This window comes from Poromitra crassiceps (assembly GCF_964638095.1).
Source record: "Poromitra crassiceps genome assembly, chromosome: 4".
NCBI classification, from domain to species: Eukaryota; Metazoa; Chordata; class Actinopteri; order Beryciformes; family Melamphaidae; genus Poromitra; species Poromitra crassiceps.
Window position 1 is genome coordinate 8,402,372 of NC_139626.1, and position 20,052 is coordinate 8,422,423.

The 20,052-nt window shown below is 44.6% G+C and overlaps 1 protein-coding gene across 1 annotated transcript; it reads left to right on the plus strand.

The window, feature by feature from the left end:
* The first annotated feature begins 20 nt into the window (after window positions 1–20).
* LOC310776075 (nuclear distribution protein nudE-like 1-B) lies at window positions 21–18,609 on the plus strand. The gene is made up of 9 exons (XM_083636225.1): window positions 21–116; window positions 3,455–3,551; window positions 7,611–7,764; window positions 10,016–10,164; window positions 10,510–10,646; window positions 10,768–10,941; window positions 11,532–11,626; window positions 13,081–13,226; window positions 17,580–18,609. The coding sequence occupies exons 2-9, from the start codon at window positions 3,466–3,468 to the stop codon at window positions 17,671–17,673; spliced, it is 1,035 nt and encodes a 344-aa protein (XP_083492351.1). The 5' UTR covers window positions 21–116; window positions 3,455–3,465; the 3' UTR covers window positions 17,674–18,609.
* The last annotated feature ends 1,443 nt before the right edge of the window (window positions 18,610–20,052 follow it).

Genomic DNA, 20,052 nt, shown 5'->3' on the forward strand with positions numbered 1-20,052 from the left:
CGTACCGTGAGCAGCGCAGCCTGACACAGCAGAGCAGCAGACTGTTTGGCTTCAGCAGCAGACCAGACCAGACCAGCGAGCAGAATGGACTGAAAACAACACCGTGCGATGTTCAGGTAGGCTACTGTATGAGCCTATAACACTGTAACCACGTCTTCTAATTTGTGTTAAACACGAGAAAACTACAAGCAAAATAGCTAGCTAAGATTCTGCTGTTCGCTTGTTGGCTCGCACACCCATTTTGACAGCTGAGCTGAGCTGAGCTGAGCATCATCACTCAACGTTATTTTTCAGTCGTTCGTTTTGGTGTCATTTGAAATCTTGCTTTAATTATAATGTATTTACATCGATAGTGATTGAACATATCCCCAGTGTTATTTACATAATTATTTCTTGTGAGAAAACATTGTTTATTATTACTCTAACGTTAGTTACCATGTTGGCTAGCCATTCTCAGGACGCTGGTAGATTCATGTCGAATCTGAATATACACCAGCGTCCTGAGAAGGGCTACATGTTGGCCAACGTGATTGTTGTTGTTGTTGCTAGATGGCTAAAAATGACTGTCAGTTTTACGCCTCCCTTCGGGACGGATCCACTGAAGATCCAGATACAATACATGGCATCCCTCCCGTGTGACCATCAATCTCAGAAATATGACCTAATTGACAAAACCCACCTAAACAAATCAACCCAATCAAAATTTTTACAATTTTAATGGGTCAACATAAACCTTTATTACAGAAATGAATACTGAAAAGCACTATACTGTTTAACACCAGAGTTCCATGCATCCCTTGTTGGTTGTAAGTTTTTAATTGCATGTCAAGTGGACACATCTCTATTCAACTTGCTGCTAGATCAGCATCATTTTCTTCTCCACTGCAGCACACAACAACAGACAGAAGTTTCTATTGACCTCTGTTTTTATCTCTTGTACTTTGGTTTTGATGCATGCATGGAGAGAAGTGCATCATCATAGCAAAGGCCCAGGGAATGAATGGTGCAGTTTTAACACATCGGCATCGGTCCGATGTTACAATGTTAATATCGGTTATCGGTATCAGCCACATTTTTCACAGTGAGAGGAAACAATGCAGTAAATCTGTGATTTATGGGCTTTTCCAAGTGTTTTGGGAATAAAGAAATGCATAACTTTGTCAAATTCACAGTGTTTACATGTGTTTTTCAGTATGTGCAACATTTGATTATCATAGAAATGTGTTTTTATACAGATCATATCGACATCGGTAAATATCCGTTATCGGCCATAACAGCAATGTTAATATCGGTTGTCAGTATCGGCCAAAAATGTTATATCGGTGCATCCCTAATTGGAACATACAAAAGGTATAGAGTTGAGTTCAACTTTCTACCAGAGATCAGATTGCCTTTTCTTTCAATATTAACGGGGGGAAATTTGATTTATTGGAATCACACCAGACTTGGGTCAACTGTAGTTTGCTGTTGCACTTAGAAGCTACAGACTAGCTGGGAAGGGAACTCACTCATTTTTGGCTAGCACAAAGCATGGCACTGTACACTGCTACTAATGGATAACATCATATGCCTGATTTTAAAATCTAGACTTGAGGCACCAGCGTTTTTATAGAAGCTATTTGGTGGCTGCATGTGAAAGTGAACAAGCATGAGGGTTTACGAGTTAGTCACTATCCTTTACTTGAACTTGTTATCTCTGCTTTCACCTGCGGCTATTCAGCAGGCATTCTGTATCCAATTTGCTTTAATTCAGCTGGGGACACAAAATGGAACGTGTTATGAATGACTGGAGCACAGAACATGAACCTGTTTAAGTCCCGTGAGGGCAGAAGTATCACCTTCTGGGTTTGCGGGAGTGGTTTTGGAGCCTCGTGTGTTGCAAGCTCAGAGCTTTCCTGTGTCTGTATATCTGAGTCAGGATGAGCGTATAAACACGGAGTAATATGACAACCGCTTTGCTAAGATTTACTAGTTTTGCGTTTACGCCATCGCTCCCGTTCCCATCGGCCGCCGCTCAGAAATGGTTTAGTATTCAGGGGTTTACCTCCAGCCTCCTCTCTCTAATTAGGAGTCACTGTGATGAATGAGGCTCCTGGCCACGTTACCTCTGGGAAATATAAGAATGTCTTCATTTTTCTTGTAATCAGCACTTCACTGGACCGCAGGAAGGCTAGCGGTCGCCTCGGCGGCAGCTAATGGGGATCCCTTAATAAACAATAAACTAGTATCTAGAATATGATCTACCCAATGGAGATACAACATGTACTGTAAGAGCCGCTTCAAGAGCAAGTAGTACTGGAGTAAATACTGCTGCTGTTGCTCTGCTCGATGTAAAAAAAGGTTGCTTAATATATAAGAAGTGACACAATGAACTCTTGATTTGTAGATATGCTGTGATGCTGTTATGATTTGGTTTGCATGACGTGTGTTTAAATATAGGCTATTACCTGTATTTAAATTTGAACAAATTCAATTCAATTTGAAGAAGCTGGGACTCAAATGGAGAAAGCTGTATTGTCAGCAGCAGTTGTGTGTTGTTGTTGTTGTTGTTTTTATCTATTTTTAATGTAGTCATGCCTGCCCTAAAGCATATTGAATGAATGTGGTTTGATGCTGTGAAGCTGTGCTGGAGGATCTAATGGGGGGGGGGGGGGGGTGTTGTTTGTTGTGCCTTTGATGATGGATTTCCAGCTGAGGTTTAAATCATTGATCTATAAGGCTTCCTCTGACTTGAAGAGACTTTATGCTTTCGTCTCCAGTTAATGGTCGTCTTGTTACGGGCTAACAGACTATGGGTGTTTGGGACTAAGGGAGGTTGCTAACCTTGCTTGCAAGATGGATAACCTCGCGAGATCGAAAGAGATTCTCTCGACGTAATCCAGTGAAACGTAATGTGGAGCTAAACCGTCCATCTGGCAGCGTCAGGTTAGGAGGTTGCAGGCTTGGAGGTAAAGCTAGAAGATGTCTGAAAACTCATATAGACTTAAGAAGAGAGAGGTTTGCTGTCATTGATGGGACAAAAAACCGGAAAGGTTTGTGCAGGATGTTGTGATGATACCATAGATATTATATTACTAATATAGATGGGTCACCGCAGGCTCCGCCCATTCTAACAAATGTCTCCTAAATGGGCGTGGTCAACCATTGACTCAGACCTGTCGAAAGTCTCCCAAGTGGGCGTGTCCATGGGAAACCATGGGCAAAACCCACGTGACGAAATGACAGGAAGTGAGTTGAAGTTGGGCCGTCTTGCTTGAATCCCATCGTCTTTGATGATACTCTTGTTGACACTGTTGATTGGCGGGTCAGGCCTGTCAGTTTGTCACAGCAGTCTGAATGACACATGCTCTCACTCGGTGGTATCACAGAGAGCATCCATCGTTTATACAGCTGTTACTATGTTATTTTATCCTGTAGTAATTGCTCTTTACTTTTTGACTCCTTTCTCTCTCAGATTTGTTGGCCATGGAAACAGAGATGATACCAAAGTTCTCCTCAAAAGATGAGGAAATTGACTTCTGGAAGTCTCTTTCCCTCAAGTACCAGAAAAGGTATGTAATGGGCACATTTAAAGTTTGCATTGATGTATTATTTCCCCCCTTGATTTTACACTATTGTTTCACCTCTTCAGTCATGTTTACTTGGCTGAAACCGTGTCTTATATTAGTCCTGCATCGTGATCTTTGAGTGCGTGGGAGCCGCACCGCCACAGCGACCCTTCACCTGCTACTGTAGCTTTGTGTTTAGACGTTCAGTTCATACGCAGTATTACGCAGTATCCACTTACAGCTTTGAAAGAGCCTCCCTTTCCCCCAAAGCGACAGATCCTGTTTCACATCAAACACGAAAAGGCTTTCATGTCTCTCTGTCTGCCTGCCTGCCTGCCATGGGTTTATATAATGGTGCCGTTCCTCTGTTTCTGCCATTGTCACTGTCGTCATTTTAGGGATCTAACGACGACTAAAATGAGCCATGCCGGAGTATTTCCCTCCATCAGCACAACACTTCATCAACAACACCAAGAAGCAACTGATTCAAGTCTCAGTGGACAGGGGAACACAAGCTTAAGCTTACTTACACCCAGTTATGCAACAGTGCCCAGACACTAGACACCTTCCGAGTCAAGGCTACAATGATTCTGAGTGTATGTATGGTATGTTTGGATTAGGTATTTTCTTCTTAATATTAGATCTTAGCTCTTGTAAGATTACAATCTTTGTTATATTTTCCCTTGGCTTTTAGAGGGGCTTTCGTGGTAATGACACTAGTGGCTCTGCAGTTGATGTGGGGGGATTTAAGCGTCTCTTAAGAGCACACAATAACTTCAAATATAAATGGAGTAAACCATCAGCAAAGAACAGGCAGAACTGGAATTGATTCAAAATCATCACACATGGAAAATGTGTTACATATTTCATATGATCATAGAAGTGATAAGAAAAACAAGAGTTTGACTAGACGTGCGCTCAGAGAGCGCAGACCTCTGCCAAGGCCAATAGTCCAGTGATATGCAAATGTCGTGATTCGGATCGGATCCGCTCCAAAACACAATGGATTCTTCCTTGGCCCATGCTACACCCTTACACAAAGTTTCATGAAAATCGGCCCAGTCGTCTTTCCATAATCCTGCTAACAGACAGACAAACGGCACCGAAAATATCACCTTGGCGGAGGCAATCAGCAGGAAAACGCTTGTATAGACAGTTTTCACTGAATTGTGTTGCTAAGGAACAGTTTGAAACCTATCTTATTTCCTGTCACCTATTGTATTAGCAAACACTGCAACAGGAAATAAGATAGGGGGTGAATTTTGAATGTTTATGTTTGTCCAGTTAAAACCGTCTATAACAGTGATCCTCACTATTTCTTCGATGAGAGCCGCACTGGCAGGACAAGGTCAATAGGAGAGCCACTTTTACCGCAAAACACCAAAAGTGCAAAACACCAAAACTTTAGCATCGCTGGCGACGCTAAAGTTTTAGCTAACCTGTTCACATCTATGTTCGCAATGGCATCCCAAGTATCATCATATGGGATGCGATGCGAACAGTTGTATTATGGGATGTGCGTTTCCCAGGCAACGACACACGTTGACACGTTTTGGAACAGCGCTGCACGCTGGCACAATACTCCTAAAAGCAAAATGCTTATTGTTTTGAATGATTTGGCACCTTCTATTACTGTCAACACCAGTATTGTTGTATTGTAATAATATGCCATAAAGGTTTATTGAAATTTTGGGGAGAGCAGGGGGGGGGGGGGGGATAAAAAAATAATAATATATATATATATATATATATATATATATATATTTTTTTTCAAATTCTTAGAGCCGCCAACTAAAGCTTCGAGAGCCGCCAGCGTCTCGCGAGCCGCGCAATGAGGAACTAGGGTCTATAGGAATGGATTCAAAATGGATTTTCTGGTGCCTGCAAATGTTACTTGACGATTCCTCCAAAATGCTTAAGGATTTCCTCAAAGTTAGCGTTCTGCTGCCCAGGATTATTTTGAGCCCGGGGGGATTTACAGTGAAGAGGATGCACCCTATAGCCCCTTGTGGCACATATGACGCCTCATCTCCCCTCCAGAGTCCCTTATCCGCCAGTAGACCTCCCCGCCACTCTCACTCCCAAGCACTCTCACTCTCACTCACTCCCAAGCACTCTCACTCCCAAGCAGTCTCACTCTCACTCACTCCCAAGCACTCTCACTCCCAAGCAGTCTCACTCACTCACAAGCACTCTCACTGCCAAGCAGTCTTAAGATTTTAAATGGATTCTCTGGCTCCATAACACCCCTGACCCCTTCATGTCACATGCCGTGGCCCCTGGTGGCTGTTCCAGGTACCATTTTTAGACGGGCGTGTGTGCGTGCGTGCGTGTGTGTGTGTGTGTGTGTGTGTGTGTGTTCATCCATGGCCATACTGTATCAACAGACACTTACATAACCAACACTTCCTGGTAAAGCTGGCCAATGACCAGGGGATATCTATCTGGTTTTTATGTCATGTCAGAGAACCTTATTCACAGGAACATCAGGCTTCTGAGACAGAGTGGTCGGACTGAATGTGCATAATTAGCTTAAAAACATCAAAATATCATTATGTGCAGTTCTTGGTATCTTTCTTGTTGATATTTGCAACTGAAAGCATCTAACTGCAAATCTCTGAAAGGTTTAGTTTTGGTGGTTCAAATAAGCAAGGTTGTAAATCTACTCATGGCCTGTTAGTCATTGCCCTCAGACAAAATGTGATGAAGTGTGTATAGAAACAGACATTGACTGACCTTCACAGTGCACAGTCTCTGACCTGCGCACTTTTCACAATAATCTATTTTAAAATCTGTATGGGAAAGTGTTATTTGCATAAACCGTAAATATCAGCAAACATACCCACATCCTGCTTAACAGAAAACGCTGAGCTGATTCCTGAAGCTGCCCAGTAAACAGTAGAGCTGTGCATCTTCACTGATCTCACGATTCGATACGATTCGATTATACAAGTCTACGATTCGATTCGATTCGATTCGATTATACGATGCATCTCGATGCATCTCGATGCATCTTAAATCGATGCATCACTTTTTCCGCAATACATGATTTATTTTTTCTCACTTTCTTTTTTCTCACTGTGTGGCTACTTTTAAAATAAAAGTGCATTTGGAATTGCATTGTATTATGATCCATAATTAAAATAAACAACTGCATGTACTTACATTCTATTTTATTTGATTATAAAAAAAATAAAAATAAAATATATATATTTTGTTGTTATTTGTTAATCGATTCAGAATCGTCCTATTAAGCATCGCGATGCATCTCTGAATCGATTATTTTCGGCAGCTCTAGTAAACAGGACAAGTTTTGAGCTGCTGAGAGGACGGATCCTACAGCAACACGTTTCCATCACTGTCAAGGATAATACAGAAATACACGTGATTATAGAACTACAATACTGCATCCTGACGGTGGATCTGAACTACTTCTCTCAACAGCTAACAGTGGTTTTTGGTCAAAGCACTTTTAGTTTAGTTACGTTCCCTCACGCTTTGGTTTAAACACAAGACCTACTAGCCTACTTGCTGTTTACAGCAAGATGCAGATTATGACACTGTGCAAATTTAACATTGAAATTCTCTTCTCTCTTCTTGGCTGCATCATAGGTGACACAATAGCATAAATAGGAAGATGGTATGAGGTTGGGTTTGAGATATAGGCCAAAAATAATCTGTTAGTTTGCTGTTTTCCCAGTTTAACAGCGATGATGAATGCAGCTTCCCGCTGTGTCCCGTGTGGCGTGTGTATCCACCTCGTTCTGTCTCTTCTGTCTGGGCTCGTTGTCTAATGCCTTCTCTCTCTCTCTCCCTCCCTCTCTCCCCCCTCTCTCTCTCCCTCCCTCCCTCTCTCTCTCCCCTCTCTCTCTCTCTGCCCTCTGTCTCTCTCTCACTCCCTCTCTCTCCCCTCTCTCTCTCCCTCCCTCTCTCTCCCCTCTCTCTCTCTCTGCCCTCTGTCTCTCTCTCCCTCCCTCTCTCCCCCCTCTCTCTCCCCTCCTCTCTCCCTCTCTCCCCTCTCTCTCTCTCTCTCTCCCCCGCCCCTCTCTCTTTCTCCCACAGCTACCAGGAGGTCCAGGAGGAGCTGCTGGAGTTCCAGGAGGGGAGCAGGGAGCTGGAGGCAGAGCTGGAAGCACAGCTGGGCCAGGCCGAACATCGTATGCGGGACCTGCAGTCCGAGAACCAGAGGCTCACCAACGAGGCGGAATCCCTCAAGGTGACTACAGACGTTGGGCAATGAAACAATCTGTCACTCAGTCTGGACCAACGTTGCCTCAGAAAATGATGATAAAACAATGTTCTATTTGGGCACACTTAAAATTTGTCATTCCATTGTTCCATTGCATTTTTTTATTTAGCTATCTGTCTACATACACAAGCACCCATCTCCATTACATGGTGTTAAAGGCCTTGGCTGTGCATATGGCATTCTCTGTGAATGTGGATTTCTGATGAGAGTAGCATTATTTGTATGGGTCTATATCCTTGAGGTACAGCGTGTCTACAATACATCCATACCCTTGACTTAAATATTTGATAGGCTTTCTGTTGCCGTCTTATATCACCACTCGTCCTTGAGTGTCGTCTCCTGGGACCGTGGAGAGGAGGAGTCGTACTGTAACAGCTGCTGCTGGCTTGACGCACTCTTTTGACTGTTATTATGATGATGGCTGGAGGCCAGACAGCTCACCCAGTCAGGTGGTACGGGGCCAGAGGAGTAGTGGGATCATCAATCTTCCATTACTATCTCTAGATGATTCACCTCAGGCTCCGCCAATTCTAACAAGTGGTAGCAGCAAGTCTCCCAAATGGTCACGTGGTCACCTGACCTCTCCCCTGAAGTGTTGTGAGACTGAGGGCTGTGCCTGGTGATGCGGGGTTAGTGCTGACCTAGCAAGCTAACTTGAAATAGAGATTGTGAGTTCCTAAAGTAAACTCCACACAAACCACACATATAAACATAAAGCTGCCCCTTGTTAACTAAATACAGTTGAAACTAAGATATTCCATTACAAAAATATGATTTCTAGCCACAGATTTAGCTACTACATTAACAAACTTCAGCTTTAGCTTTAGCTAATCGCTCCCTGCTAACATGAGTTCCTGTTGCCAAATCTCTCGAGAGTGTGTTGCTGAGATAGAGACAGGTCTTGAACAAGTTTAATTTTCTCCTGATTTGTCTGTCTGAAAAATGCCATTTTAGCGTCCGAATATTCAGAAGATATGTGGCTTCGGAGAATGGGCCGAATATTTACTTGAATGAATATGGGGGAGAAAGAATCTGTCATAATCTGAGATCACGTTGACTTTTCCCATCGACTCCAATAGACTCAGACCGGCCGAAAACCTCCAAAGTGGGCGTGTCCGTGGAAAAACCATGGGCAAAACGCGCATGCCAAAATGCTGTTGCCTGTTGCTTGAAATCCCATCGTTTTTGGTGGGATCACACGCGCCAGTAATAAAAGCACATCCCATGCACTGGAGCCATAGAATATAAGGCAATAAGTTCCACTATGCATAAACAATACCGCAGTAGTCCTTCTCTCTTGAGTCTGCAGCACCTGCCAGAGGCCTAACTCAGACATTTATGATTTCAATTCATCTGCCTGCCTCAGTCAGGGGTATAGTACTGGAGACGGCATGGCGCTTACTTGGGAATTCATGTGCAATCTAAATGGTAATCTCGCTTACGTGAAGTAGAGGTACGTCTCCTCTCTAATCTCAGCTCTTCGGGACACCTGTTCTGTCCTAAGCCGGCCGCTATTTGGATCCAGCTGTGCTCCGTGATGACGCTCATACATAATGCATCAGATCGTGTCAGGGCGTGTCCTCGCTCCATAATTAGCGAAGGGGGCGTCCTCCTGGGTCACATGACGTTTCCAGCCGTGTGTGCGCGTGTGCCAAGGCGTCTTGTCATGTCCCGCTATTCCAGCCAAGCAGTAGACTGCACGCATCAAGTCAATTCATACTGTTTGGGGAGCGCGCCGCACCGGTGACATCAGTGGGTTTTCGGAATTTCAGGAATGTTTTCTTGCTCTTTGTAATCCAATAAACTCGTAAAGCAAACTCTTATTTGCTTAGATTAGATACAGTATTCTTTCACATTCGACTGGTTTGAATTGATTCTGACATGAATGATAGCAACAGCGAATGTAGGTCAGACATACAGACAGGGCAAGTCATAGCTATTGAGCTGTTTGTCTCAGAGCTGGTGACGATATAGGTCACACGTCACTTCCCTGGCCTGAGAACGGTGGAGCAGATCTGGGGGAAAGATAAGGAGAGCACTGAAAAATGGATGATAAAATGTGGGTTAACTGTGGTTGGCGGCGACGCATGGGCAGGCCATTTAGAAATCTTTCTCGTTTTTTTGAAGCTCTCTTGTCCGACGTGTGTTACTGTACATGAAAGGATTGCATGTGAACAACCCATGTCTCGGTCTCCTCCTCTCCCCCTACCCCCTCTAGGACAAGCTGGAGCACCAGTACACTCAGAGCTACAAGCAGATCTCCATGCTGGAGGACGACCTCGGCCAAACGCGCAGCGTCAAGGAGCACCTCCACAAATACGTCCGAGAGCTGGAGCAGTCCAATGACGACTTGGAGAGAGCCAAACGGTCTGTATGTGCTCCCCAGCCAAATAGAGCTTCAACAACCAAGGGTGCACCCCAAATTAATCCTGGACACTTTATCCAGGTGCAGGACAATAGAGAGTAGAATAATCATTTATAGGCAGAGAGGACATACAGAAGGCAGCTGCTGAAGAGGATGAGTGTCATTCTTTCTTCCCCTTGAGCTCAGTTGTCATGACCCTTTGTGCAATGCATGGATTGAATTAAACATTTTATTTTATTTTATTTTATTTTATTTTATTTTATTTTATTTTATTTTATTTTATTTTATTTTGTCTAAATCTCAACACTCCTGCTTCCTTTTTCTGCCTTCACCCTTCCTTTCTGCAGAGCCACTATAGTGTCTCTGGAGACCTTCGAGCAGCGTCTGAACCAGGCCATAGAGAGGAATGCCTTCCTGGAGAGCGAGCTGGACGAGAAGGAGTCGCTCCTGGTCTCTGTGCAAAGACTAAAGGACGAGGCCAGAGGTGATTATTGGCGGGCTTTTACACTAACGAGCCAGACTGTCACTCACCTCGTCCAATCATATAATCATATCCATATAATTGTAATAATAACAACAAAACATGTTGTGGTTTTGTGTGGCAGACCTGCGGCAGGAGCTTGCTGTGCGAGAGAGGCAGACGGACGTGACCAGGATGTCCGCTCCGAGCTCGCCCACTCAGGACAGCGAGAAGATGGATACGGCTGTGCAGGCCTCGCTCTCCCTCCCTGCCACCCCACTGGGCAAGGGTCTGGACAATGCCTTTGCCAACCCGACCGGTAGCAGCAACCGATCCTTTAGAAATTCCACTCACTCAGTCCACCCTGTGTTCTCATAACGCACTCCTTTTCAGTAGAAAGAGGGAAATCCTAGCTGTTCTCCATTCATCTAAGGAATAAGCTTTTCTCACAATATGATGCGATATGGGGTTATTTGATACAACCACATTTCCACCATACAAAAATTAATTGACAACAAAGTATGACTGCAGAATTATGTTTATTTCTGAGCCGCAAATCCTTCTAGCACTGGCTTGTTAGTAAAGAACAATTTAAAATGGTCACTCAGCAAAGTGCAAATAATATAATTTTGATGGAGAAATTGTGATGGGCAAGCCGTCTCATTTGTGATTACAGCAGAATAAAAAAATAAATAATAATAAAAAATATAAAAAAAAGAGCTAATATTGTGATAAAAATGTTCCTGCGGCATGATACAGTGCGCACTGTATTGACACATTCTTATATTGCCATGTATTGCATATCAACATTTTGTCCCATCCATAAATAATAATAGCCTTCATTCTGCTGGTTTGTTGTCTATTCTGTAATTATGTTAATGAGCACATCTTATTTACCCTCCTACCCAGTGTTGTCAAATGGCTGTGGCAGCAACTCGCCGCTGACTCCCTCTGCCAGGATATCAGCACTCAACATTGTCAGTGATTTACTCCGGAAGGTTGGGGTGAGTCAGTCATTCTCAGCACACACACACACACACACACACACACACACACACACACACACACACACACACACACACACACACACACACACACAGCGTCACTCTTAAGCCCATGGCACACCAATCGAACATTCTCCAACAAACACGAACGAACACGAACACACCTAGATGTTCGTTTGGTGTGCCATAGCTGTCTGTCCTTGTCTGTTCGTGTTCGGCGATGTTCTGTGATGTTCGCCCGGATTCAACATGTTCAATCCGTGCTTGTTCGGTGTTCGCGGTTGTCTGGTCAGTTCACCATGTTTTCAGTCGCGTATCCATGGAAACGGAGCTCGCGCACACGCGGGCACACTCAGTGGGCTCAGACTACAGGATTCTGACAATCCTAGCCGATTTTGAAATCTGGCTGTGACACGCACTACAGGAGAATCTTCCCAGATTATCTTCCCTAGAATCTCAAACATGCACACACTACAAGATTTGTAAATGTGGCGCACCACGCACTACAGGATATTATAAAGATTATCGATTACAAAGCGCTCCGCCCCCACCCCACCTCTCTCTCTTTTACTCTTTCATGCCCGTCTCGCATATGCTCCCCAAACAAATGAATCTCACGGCAGTTTAACAAGCGTGTAAACAACGCGACTCTATAGCAAGATTGTCTGGACAAGTGAGGACACAAACACATCGGCTACCAAAATACATTTCCCTGCTGCATGTCATGATGAGATCGGCAAAAGTTTGGATAAACTGGATTGCTTCCCGCCAGCAGCAATGCCTTTTCCCTCCCACACTGCCTGATAGACAGGTAGGAGATACAACCTCTGACTGGCAGGGACTTTGAAACAACTGGTATAACAACTTTGTATTCATTGGTCATTCATTGTGATATAAATTAGTGACATTTTCCCCAAAATACTCATGGTTCTGTGCTGTTGGTATTTGGTAGCCTAATATCTGATGCCTGCAGTGCGGCGCCGCATCAATTAACGATAATGACGGGAGTCTCGCGCAGCAGCAGGATGATGTATTCGCTCAGATTTTCAGTCCTAAATATCAAAGATGTTTGATATGATCGGGACGGCCCCGATGAGGCTGTGAGCAGATCGGGAGGGTTAAGATTGGATCTTGATCTTGATCCAATGATTGGACCTTCTTCTTCTTTGGTGTTTTACGGCAGTTGGCATAGTTATCGTTGCATTACCGCCACCATGTTTGGTCGGTGTGCCATGCTTTCAAACAATCTCCAACATCTGCCAACATTCACAGACACTTGTCTGTTGGTGTTTGTTGGTGTTTGTTGGAGAATGTTTGATTGGTGTGCCATGGCCTTTAATCCCACAGGTTTGCTTCTCGCCTACTGTATTACACGCTGCCAGGAGAAAGTCCTCGCCTTTCCACAGGGGGGCGGGAGAGTGTCATCAACTTGTTTGCGTTTTTGTCCCTCGCAGGCCCTGGAGTCCAAGCTCGCCTCCTACAGGAACCTTGCCAAGGACCAGAAGGCCAGGAAGGCGTATGCTATCGAGAACGGAAACCTGATCAACGGCAACACGGCCAAGTTCTCTCAATCGCTCCACACATCATATTTTGACAAAGCGTGAGTGAAGCCGAACCGTCCGCCTCCACCACGTCTCTCATACATACCTCACAGACCTTAGTCATTTGTGATGAGTGAGACCGCTGGTCGTTTTGTGGAGGACAATTTGTTACACGAATCCTATGATGAAATGTGTTTACTCCTGCGATATCGAGTTGCTCCTCTTTAAAGCATAAATTCTCTCAGATGTTTTATGGATCCATTAGTAGGCCTGGCATTTTCATGAAAGTAATCGCAGAGCGTTTGAATGCACGTTAAATGTCTTTTTGTGTGTGATGTGGATGATGGAAGAGGAGTGTCTTGAGACCTGTGTGTTCTCTCCCAGCAGGACAGAGATGGTCATATTCCCTGCATTGATTCTGGGTAGGTAAACGCAAACTGAGTGTGGTGTGGCGCGTGCATGCTGCTGCTGATTTTAACAATGTAGAACCCGTAGCAATAACCACTGTGGGCTAGCTAAAGTCCTCCCCACTAACTCTCCCAAGGTTGGTGGTGGTTGTGATTGTCTTGGTGCCGGAGTTTTCCCATGAGTTTTAACACTAAGCTGACCTAATAGATCCTCGTCTCCTTCTTGTCTGTCTACTAGTTTGAGTTGTTTATTGTTTTGGACCTAGATCCTACCACGAATTGATTAATTGCATTTTAAAATCAATATACACTCACCGAGCACTTCAGTAGGAACACCTGATTATTCATGCACGTGATGCAACTATAGATTCAGCCAATCACGTGGCAGCAGTGCAATGCATAAGATCATGCAGATACGGGTCAGCAGCTTCAGTTCATGTTCACATCAAAAATCTGAATATTCTGTTGGTTTGAGTACTTCTGGAGCTGCTGGTCGCCTGGGATTTTCACGCACGGCACAACAACAGTCTCTCGACTTCACACAGAAGGGTGCGGGGGAAAGAAACATCCACGCTTCTGTGGACAGAAACACCTCGTTGATGAGAGAGGTCAGAGGAGAATGGTCAGACTGGTTGGAGCTGACAGAAAGGTTACAGTAACTCAGATAGCCTCTGAGGCAGATGTCACTCTGGTAGCCGGTTGACATTGAGCTGAAAGCTGATACCTGCCCAGTATTAGTAAGGTGTTCCTAATACAGTCCTTGGTGAGTGTATCTTTGTTTTGATGTGTGTTTTGCCTTTTATCGCACTCATTAAAGTGATCATACGGAAGATTTCAGTTTTGTTCTCTTGGGTGACACCTATTGGCGATGAGTGGTAATTGCACGTGAGATCCAAACACTGTTATTATGTGACATTACTCAGTTTGTTGGGCCATAGTAACCACCCAGCAGAGACCAGAAAAAAGTAGCTTGTTATCCTACTTCACACAAGAGTTGTCAGGAACCTACAGTAACCTACAGAGTGAGTCTATTGTGTTAGCTCCGCCCACCCTGTGAACCTACAGTCACCTACAGAGTGAGTCTATTGTGTTAGCTCCGCCCACTCTGTGTCACCACAGACACCGGGTTCATAAATGCTGCAATACTGAAAAATGCAAAGGCTTCCATCAATGGGCCATAGGCTCAATCACCACTGTGTTAAGTCACTATCAGATAGATAGTGACTTAACAGACAGATTTATTTAGATGAAAATCTTCCGTATTATCACTTTAACTTAGCCTCCAGCAAAAGAGTAACCAAATAAAAGTGGAACTGTTGTTAACAATTGATGATATTTAACGTCAAAAGCATAGTTCAATGCTATTTTGTGCTGTGTCACTCTCCTGTGCACTGCTGCGGGGGTTGGCAAAAATGGCAACAGTCCCGTGATGTGTGATGCTGCGGCGGTGGAGAGAGCAGGGACTGCCGGTGCGACAGCGTAGAGTTTCTGCTACGTGAGGGAGAACTACAGAGGCCGAGTGTGCAGATTGAGCCACGGGACACACAAGGGCACATTGTCTGTCTGTTTTCAGTGGCAGGAGAAGAAGAGATCTGGAGAAGCCATTCACTTTGAGACTTGAGGCTTGAATAGCACAAGTCGTCGGTTGGCCTGTTTTGTCCCACAGATATCGGACTTAATCTACTGGAGGAAAATGGAATGAACTTCTGTGGGTTTCAGTTGACACCTTATTTGATTGTAAGCATTCTGTCATTGTGCACGGAATCCTGATTTTAGACCTAAACCAGGAGTGAATGATGCTGGTTCAGTCTGACTATGGCCGACAAAAGACAGCAGTTACTTGAACCAGTCAATCAGGCTCAAAACTTCCTTCCAGACAGCAAAGGCTTCTTTTAATTCTAGACTATTTTTCATTTCATTTTATTTCGAGTCAGGAGGATAATGAGGGCAGAATGACAAGTGACCTTCTGGGTCTCAGGTCAGTGCTTTCATTGGCAACAGCTGCTAGAAAGTGCCAGTGTGCCTGGGCAGTGACATTGTGACAGTCAGTGCCTGGGCAGTGACATTGTGACAGTCAGTGCCTGGGCAGTGACATTGTGACAGTCAGTGCCTGGGCAGTGACATTGTGACAGTCAGTGCCTGGACCTGGGGAGTGACATTGTGACAGTCAGTGCCTGGGGAGTGACATTGTGACAGTCAGTGCCTGGGCAGTGACATTGTGACAGTCAGTGCCTGGACCTGGGGAGTGACATTGTGACAGTCAGTGCCTGGGGAGTGACATTGTGACAGTCAGTGCCTGGGCAGTGACTGGACCCGGGGAGTGACATTGTGACAGTCAGTGACTGGGGAGTGACATTGTGACAGTCAGTGACTGGGGAGTGACATTGTGACAGTCAGTGACTGGGGAGTGACATTGTAACAGTCAGTGACTGGGGAGTGACATTGTGACAGTCAGTGACTGGGGAGTGACATTGTAACAGTCAGTCACTGGGGAGTGACATTGTGGCAGTCAGTGACTGGACCTGGGGAGTGACATTGTGGCAGTCAGTGACTGGACCTGGGGAGTGACATTGTGGCAGTCAGTGCCTGGATCTGGGGAGTGACATTGTAACAGTCAGTGACTGGGGAGTGACATTGTGACAGTCAGTCACTGGGGAGTGACATTGTGACAGTCAGTGACTGGACCTGGGGAGTGACATTGTGACAGTCAGTGACTGGACCTGGGGAGTGACATTGTGGCAGTCAGTGACTGGACCTGGGGAGTGACATTGTGGCAGTCAGTGCCTGGACCTGGGGAGTGACATTGTAACAGTCAGTGACTGGGGAGTGACATTGTAACAGTCAGTGACTGGGGAGTGACATTGTAACAGTCAGTGACTGGGGAGTGACATTGTAACAGTCAGTGACTGGGGAGTGACATTGTGACAGTCAGTGACTGGACCTGGGGAGTGACATTGTAACAGTCAGTGACTGGACCTGGGGAGTGACATTGTAACAGTCAGTGACTGGGGAGTGACATTGTGACAGTCAGTCACTGGGGAGTGACATTGTGACAGTCAGTGCCTGGACCTGGGGAGTGACATTGTGACAGTCAGTGACTGGACCTGGGGAGTGACATTGTAACAGTCAGTGCCTGGACCTGGGGAGTGACATTGTGACAGTCAGTGACTGGACCTGGGGAGTGACATTGTGACAGTCAGTGACTGGACCTGGGGAGTGACATTGTGACAGTCAGTGACTGGACCTGGGGAGTGACATTGTGACAGTCAGTGACTGGACCTGGGGAGTGACATTGTGACAGTCAGTGACTGGACCTGGGGAGTGACATTGTGGCAGTCAGTGACTGGACCTGGGGAGTGACATTGTGGCAGTCAGTGACTGGACCTGGGGAGTGACATTGTGACAGTCAGTCACTGGGGAGTGACATTGTGACAGTCAGTGACTGGACCTGGGGAGTGACATTGTGACAGTCAGTGACTGGACCTGGGGAGTGACATTGTGACAGTCAGTGACTGGACCTGGGGAGTGACATTGTAACAGTCAGTGACTGGGGAGTGACATTGTGACAGTCAGTCACTGGGGAGTGACATTGTGACAGTCAGTGCCTGGACCTGGGGAGTGACATTGTGACAGTCAGTGACTGGACCTGGGGAGTGACATTGTGACAGTCAGTGACTGGACCTGGGGAGTGACATTGTGACAGTCAGTGACTGGAAATGTCTCCTGTGGTCTGGCGAGCAGAGAAGCTGGCAGCAGGGAGCAGGGCAGGAGGGTTTAAACTCTGCTCTCTGATTTTTTCTTCATCATGTTGACTCTTATCGTTGCTTTCAGTCAATCAGCCTTGATTTAAAGAGTCATGAGGCTTTAATTTTTTTTTATTTTTTTTTAATTGGGTGACAATTAAAGTACATTATAATAGCTGGCAATGGCATAATTGGTGTATTGGGTGATGGGACATTTCTATAACCCTAATGTAACCCTGTGTCGTGTGTCTGTGTGTTGCAGCAGGACGGTGAACGGACTGGAAGCTGGCAGCCTGACAGCCATCACCGCCCCTCCTGCTGCCTCCTCCCCAGGCTTGGTGCCCCTCGCTGTGTGACAGTGGCCTGCCCTCCACCCCTCCACCAATGGAATATGACACGTCTAAGGAGAGAGAAGCACAGTGCGGACCACGGAGCCCCGGACAAAAGAGAGAGAGAGAGAACACAAAACGGCTAATACTGTAAAACACTGATGTACTGTTACACCAAACTCTTCCGTCTCTTCACCTCTGTGTGTTGTTCTGACTCTATACTTGTGCTTCTGTCCTGCTGTAACTTAAGGGTCCCTGTCTGTATATTTGATGTGCTATACTCTGTTTTACTGGCTTGTACAAAGATGGTGGTGCCCCACTCTACTTCCACACATATCCTAAGATTCCTTGAGGATCTTCCCTGATCTGTCAGATGGTTACTGTGCGCCAAATTGTCTAAACAGACTAACAGAGAAACATTATGCAATAACTTGTTCTTGGCTGGAAGTTTTGAGAAGAACACAGTTTAATATGAATAAAGTTATGTTTTTGGTTTTTGGTTTTGTTTTTTTACTTATTTTTTTCGCTAAGTAGCAGTATCTTTAAAGGGCATAATTAAGTGCAGTCACATCCACTACTGAAACACCGTTTGACTGCAAATAACATTCAGTGGTTTTGCACATGTGCAAATGGCCTGGAATATATGTGTGTGCCACATGGCCTTTTGCCTAACAAGCTGCCATTTCCCCACCAATTATTCAAAATGTCCAACATTAAACTCAAAGGCCCATATTGCTCTTTAAGTCTTAACTCGGGTGGATAGGTGAAGAATCGAATGCATTTGGACTTTGTTGTTTAATTTGCATTTTAGGTTTCAAAACTGAAAAAGGAAGGGACATCTTTGTGTTATTGTGAAGAGTCTAACCTCTATCCTTTATTGAACTAGGTCACATGATGTGTACAATATTGGTCATATTGATCATTATTTATAGACAGCCAATAAAACCCCTGACATGATGTTCAGACCAGTTAGCTAGTACTGTTTTATTAGTCCAAATGTTTTCTCCTGGTATTGTAGCTGGCATCTGAATTGATTTACTTTTGTTTTGTTAACAATTTCAACAAACCTGTTCAGTACTGTACACTACAAGAGGGTGAAGCACTTTGACTGTGCAAACTTTATTTTTCACTTTCTTTCTCCTATTTTCATTTAAGTGCAATATTGCCTGTTTGTCATTGTACATAGGTTTGTTAATTTATTTCAGATCACTTTTATGGCATGTTTCAATAAAATATGTAATTATATTACATCTATTAATATTGACCTTATACTTCAAATGTATCAGTTATTTTTTTATCCTCTATAGCAAAGGTGATCCACTGTGATGGCTCACAGCCCTTTATTGTACATAGATCAGTGCACTGTAAAGAGAATGAATATACTTAGAGAATACACTGGTCAGTCAACACTGCCACATACTGGGTGAGTGTATAATTACAGGAAACATTAATAGGAAGTGGCTGATATTTGAAAGAATGACCACTAGAATACATTTCACTGCAACAGAAAAGCCTTTAATAATTTATATCCATGTCTCAAAATAGACAAAAAATAATAAATTACATTTCCTGTTCATGGTATTCCCCATTATCCTAAATGATCTGAATTCTCAACTGATTTCTGCATTGCCCTGTTCACCTGTTGCTGCTGCATTCATTCTGAATACAAACAGTTTGGCTTCTTGCACAGCAGAAATCTTTAGCACAAGTGTTCACTGTAGCAAAGCAACAACAGTACAGACTTTCATAAGCATTTTAGGGTCAGATAGCCTTTGTTTTTACTGCAAGCCAATCTATAAAGATGAACTCTGCAGATCCATTGATTCACTGAGTGATTGATTAGTGAAAGCAGGCCTAGAGCATTTCAACACCTTGGTTTCACAGGGCGGATGTCTTCTTCACACAAATCAAATTATGTACAGTCCACATCTGAAGAATTATTCAACATTATTCTCTGGCTCAATACTGTACTATCAAAATACCCCTCCCATCAAAACCCTGTTCAACTGAAAGGCCTTTTGCGGTGTGTGAACATGAAACAAGAATGGCTTGTCATTCAAATGCAGGGGGGTGATCATGTGCCCTATAGTATAGAGGGAGGTGGGTAGTCTAGTCCAGTCCAGTGGGTGAAAGGTCAAGGATTCACCTGCTCCCTCCTCCCTTCTTCTCAGCCAGGTCTGCCATCTGTCTCTGTCTCCTCTCCAGGACCTCCACCAGCTTGGCCTCATTGCGTGCTCGCTCCTGGGCCCTGAGCTCTTCCACGTCCTCAAAGAAGATGTGCCTGGGGAAGGAATGAGTGCATGGATGGATGGATGGATGGATGGATGAATAAACATTGTAGTTGGCTGCTGTGCACAATACTGACATCGTAAAGAAAAGTGGACCTAGCTGGTAGTCTGCAAGAGT